We start from the raw sequence: 5,472 nt of genomic DNA on the forward strand, positions 1-5,472 counted from the left end.
TATGTTAGAATATAATTATATATTAAAAATAAATTAAATTACACATATATTTATATATAAATATATTAGTGGTTGATTTTAGTGGCTGATTTTGGTGTACAAATAATATTTTTGTCGCAACAAAGTACTGACAATTTAACCTATTATTATCATTATTTTGGGGAAATTTTAGAACAAAAGGAGCACACATCATAATTTTGAGATTACATTAACAAGAAAAAAAAATAGAAAAAAAAAAAGGAGATGAGGGGCGCTACGAAACGTACAAGGTACATGCAAAGTACATAAAGTGTAGCTTACCGCCCTTGGTCAATCATCATAAGGACACCTCAACGCTGTAGTAAAAATAAACTAATAATTGACTTGAATTTTTTGTATCTATTGTGTATTCATATTTATTATTATATAGAATAAAGTTAAATTCTTAGTTTAACTAAGAATAACATTTTATTCTATAATAATAAAACAATGAATACATAATAAATAGATATAGAAGGAAAAATAAAAGAACTAGAAGAGCGAGTAGGTCATTCCTAAGTAGACATCCCCCAAAGAAGGAATTGATGGAGAAGTAGTTGAAGGAATAGGAATAGCAGCCTCACGAGTAGTCACTACTACTCCATAGCTTGGACTAGTCTCATTCATGATGGGACACAATGCATTCATCATGCAACCTTCTTGTTTGTCAAATATAGCTGAAAGTTCACCATAATTATTACTCTTATTATTGCAATCCCAAGATGATTGTTGCTCATCCTGATTGTTCCAGAATATTCCTTGACCGTCAAGTTCTTCACCACCATAGTAATGCTTCAATGCCTCCATGGTGTTTGTGTTAATGCTGCTAACAACATTTTGGTCACTAGGAGCTGAAGCAGCACTCATGGAGGAGTTTGAGGTATTATTGTTGTTGGTGGGAGTACTAGAAGAAATAGGTCTGAAACAGTTCTCTGGAACAATGCATTCCAGATAGCCAGAATTTGTGGAATCAGTGGCTGAGAAGAAGAACAAATTCTCATCGCCCTTCATCACCAACTTTGAAGGGTTCTCATCGTGGACAAGGGAAGTAATATCATCATCAAGTTGGTGAGACATGATGCAATTCTGATGAGTGTTGTTGAGGAAATAATCTTGTGAAGGTGGCAAAATAACTTGTTGATGATGATGATGAGGATTATTATCCATAGAGTTGAGAAGATTATTACCATTGATGGTGTTGTTTTGTGTGGTTGTGTAGATGAAGTTTGTTCTTGCTAAGCCACCTTTGATGGAAAGAGCAGCTCTATCATAAGCAAGAGCAGCTTCATGAGCAGTGTCAAAGGTTCCAAGCCAGTGTCTCTCTTTGGTTGTAGGGTCTCTGATCTCAGCAGCATATCTTCCCCATGGCCGTCTTCTCACACCAAGAAATCTTCCTGGTTCTGCTGATTGCTGCTTTCTTCTGCCTCTTCTCTCAGTGCCACAAGAAGATGAAGTGTTGCGTTGTAGAATAATAAGAGTTGATGATGAAGAATTATTCATGTGTTCTTCATGTCCTTTGAGGTAAGTCTGTGAGGTTCCAGAGGAGGTGGACATGGCTATAGGAAAGACAAGTGGCAACACAAAATATGTGTGTTGAATATTGACACAAGTGAAGTATTGAGTGTATAATAAGGTTAACGATTATGATCGAATTGAAGTTGTGAGGGCTATTTATAAAGGCTGATTTTATGTTTCTTCTACCTAGGGAGAGCACGGGTAGCGGGTACCCAATTATTCGTCCGAATCCGAACCGAACCAATTAAATTGGTTCTGAAATTAATGGGTAATCAAGTTCAATTCGAACCAAACTGATGGCTTTTGTTAGTGATTGGTTTGGGTATCGGTTTTGGGGGTACGGAATCTGAACCAATCCGCAAACCCGATCATATATTAATTAAATAAAAAAAATAAAAAATATATATGGCTTTTCTATTAGACAATGATTATTTATTATTAATATGTTTGGATTTTAATGAGTTTAATTTTTAATGTATTTAGTGTGTAATATGTTTGAATTATTTCTATTGATATTATATGTTTATTGTACTTGTTGAATTTTTAAGATAAAAATTTGGTTTTTTTTTATGAATTTCAAAGTCATTGGGTACCCAATTACTCGAACCAAACCAATCCGTTGTTAATCAATTTGGTTTGGTTCGGGTACATGTACAAAAAAATGCAAATCTGAACCAAACCGAACCAATTATATTTTGATGGTTCAATTCTAATTTTACCATAAACCCGAACCAAATCCACCCGTGCTCACCCCTACCTCTATCTGTTATCTATCTTTTGTTTAATTGACAAATTTTAAATACTTAAAAATTATTAATTTTTTATATTTTTAAATTAAATATTAATTATTTAACTTTTTTTACAATTAAATACCAACTGTTTATAAATAAATTAAAGGGACTTGGACATTATTCTACAGATGTCATTCATTCTTAGCTTTCAAACACTATATGTAGTATATAGACTGTTCTTTCCTTTCCACCCACTTTTGTTTTGTTTTTTGGGTTGTTTCTATATATTAATTTATTATTAAATCTCAAAAGTCCTAATCATCCTTCATCCATTTAGTGAAAAGCATGCCGGTCTAATGTATACTTGTGAATTCTTTTTGGACATTCTTAAAAATATTATCTAAATAAATATACTGTTTTTGCTATATTATACGAGTAAAAACACATACTCTAATTTAATAATAGAAAATATATATATATATATATATATATATGTTAGGTCAGTATCTAGATTAAAGAAGAGTAACTACAAATTGTCAAAAAGGAGTAGTGTTCAAATAACAGAAATCATCATCACCGTTAAAGACTAACAAATGAGCAGCAGCGAAGAAATAATGATTCACTTCACTTTATAATTACTTTGATTCTATCATATTTCTTCTGAAAATGGTAAATTAGATCAACTTATAGTAGAGCGAGCTTACTATTCTATGTCCTTTTTTTTTTCTAAAATATCTTAATATTTAATTTTATGTTTAATACGTTTAATTTGTGTCAAAATTATTACAGAATATTAATTTTATCTAAAATATTAAAGACAAAATTAAAAATATTTAAGAATAATTTTGATATAAATAAAAAATATTAAAAATAAAATTTAATCAAATAAAATATTAGAATTACTTTAAAAGTATATAAACGTTAAAAGACCACTTTTTATTTTTATTATTGAAATTGTGGTGGTGTTTTTAAATAATATAAAAAATTGGTGTATTTTTTTTGTATAGATGATCACAAATTTGAGGCACAATTTTGTGGATTTTAATTTTTTTTTTTTATTTTGAAACTATAAATCTGAGAATCAAATAAAAAATACAAATCTAAGGGTTAGATTTGTCATTTAAAATTTTTTTTTTTATAAAACTTACCGATTTGCTTATCCCTTAAAAAAAACTTCAACGCACACAAATTCTGAGGCTCAGATTTTTCTATTATCGCAAATTTAACCTTAAGTTTTGTTTCCAAAAATAAATTTGAGCTTTCGATTTATGAATTTCAATTTTAAAAAAAAAAATATTTCCATATTCATAAAAAATACACCATTTTTTCATAATTGAAACTTGTCTACATTAGCTTTAAAATAATTATTTCATTGACAGTTGGCTTTGTTGATCTTCAATTAACTAGTTGTTATTTATTTGAAATAAAAAAAATATATTGAGTAAATAAAAAAAGTAAGACTTGAACACATAACATTTTAATTTATATATAAAAAAAATTCTAGGTCCAATTATTGAACCAATCACATCAATTAATTAACAACTACACTAATAATTTTATAAAATATTTTTGGGAACTACGATCTCTTATTGTCTCTACTACAAAGATTCGTTATTGATGATATAAATATATTAAAATTCAGTTATTAAATCAATCAATTGTAATAAAATTCATACTAAAATACGAAATAAATATTAAAAATATAAAATAATATACATATATATAAATATATTATGATTAATTTTTAATGTTCAGATAGAATTTTCTTACTCTTAAATCTTCTTTTGACATTTTCGATCTTATACATATCGTTTCTTTCTCGTAAAAAAAAAAAAAAAATTTACCCACTTTATTATTTTATTTTATTGAAAAAAAATTCCCTATTCTTGTTTTTTTTTTTTTTTTTGGGTGAGTTAATTTGGCTACTTATCATAGTGGAAATGAATAAATATGTCTAATATGTTTCGTCATGGATAATAGTACAAATACAAGTAAAATATATATATATATTCTATATTTATTTTTAGGAGATATCACATTGATCTATTTATTATCCATTGTTGAATAGAATTTTTATAAAGTTCATATCTATATAACTCTTTTTTTTTTTTTTATCAAAGATAGGAGATTCGAACCCACAACCTCTTAATTGAGTATGAGAAGACTATGCCATTTAAGCTATAAGTCATTGGCCATATCTATATAACTCTTGAATGGATTTACATACAATATTATATTTCATTATTTCGTATAAAATGGCCTGTATAACTAATGTGATGCAACACTTGTTGTTAATGAGAAGTTGAAGTTATTATTAATTGCAGGGAAGACCATATATAAGAGGAAAGCAAGTGCATGGGTTTGTCTAAACCATTGAATTTGGAAGAACAACTCATTATCTTTAACATATACATGCCATTCAATTCATATAGAATGCACACATGTGAATCCTCTTATGCAAAATAATCAACCGTTTACATTGTGAGCTCTTTGTTTGCTTCATAAATTTCAAAGGGAGCAGTTTGCTTTTGTCTCTGACCACACACAAAATTTTCCATGAATTACATGAATCTCTCCCTGTCTTGTGTCACGGAAACAAACCTCTCAAATATACTAACGCAAAGAAATTAAAAATAATAAAAATCTTATCTTCGTTCTCATGAAGAGCACCTTTTGTCAAATTTTTTATTTTGTTTCTCTCTCTCACAGCCTAACTTATTTTTTGGGATAAATTTTAAATATTTAAAAATTATTTATTTTTATACTTTTAAAATTAAATATTATTTTTTAAATTTTTTAATAACTTAGACAATACTTTTAAACACTATAGTAATCAACACACACAATATATTAATTATGATGGTAGGATAATTATAGTGATTATGATATTTTAAAATTTATTATTAAAACTAAAATAATATTTTTTAATATTTATTTAACAATACTTTTTTTATTTAAAAAATACTATAAAATATATAAAAAATATGAAATTAATTTTAACACTTATATGTTCATTGTAATGTGATAATCACCATAAAATATAAATTTCACTACTATACATGTGTGTGTGTGTTTTTTCACATGTCAATCATATAGAATAATGTTAATTCTAGCTAGAAGGCTATGTATAGCACTATATGGCTGGGTTTTATCTTTTATGTTGTGCATAAATGATCATAGTCTGATCGATGCTGGTTCAGTCATAAGA

General features: G+C 27.6%; 1 protein-coding gene across 1 annotated transcript; it reads right to left on the reverse strand.

Moving 5' to 3' along the window:
* Window positions 1-497: 497 nt before the first annotated feature.
* LOC107619898 (uncharacterized) lies at window positions 498-1,643 on the reverse strand. The gene has a single exon (XM_016322136.3). It carries the CDS (start codon window positions 1,570-1,572, stop codon window positions 511-513), a length of 1,062 nt encoding a protein of 353 aa, XP_016177622.1. The 5' UTR covers window positions 1,573-1,643; the 3' UTR covers window positions 498-510.
* Window positions 1,644-5,472: the final 3,829 nt, after the last annotated feature.

This window comes from Arachis ipaensis, chromosome B10 (genome assembly GCF_059453495.1).
Source record: "Arachis ipaensis isolate K30076 ecotype BB chromosome B10, ASM5945349v1, whole genome shotgun sequence".
Classification (NCBI taxonomy): domain Eukaryota; kingdom Viridiplantae; phylum Streptophyta; class Magnoliopsida; order Fabales; family Fabaceae; genus Arachis; species Arachis ipaensis.

Excerpts from the sequence above, each read along its gene's own strand:
- LOC107619898 (XM_016322136.3), bottom strand. The coding sequence starts at position 1,572 with ATGTCCACCTCCTCTGGAACCTCACAGACTTACCTCAAAGGACATGAA.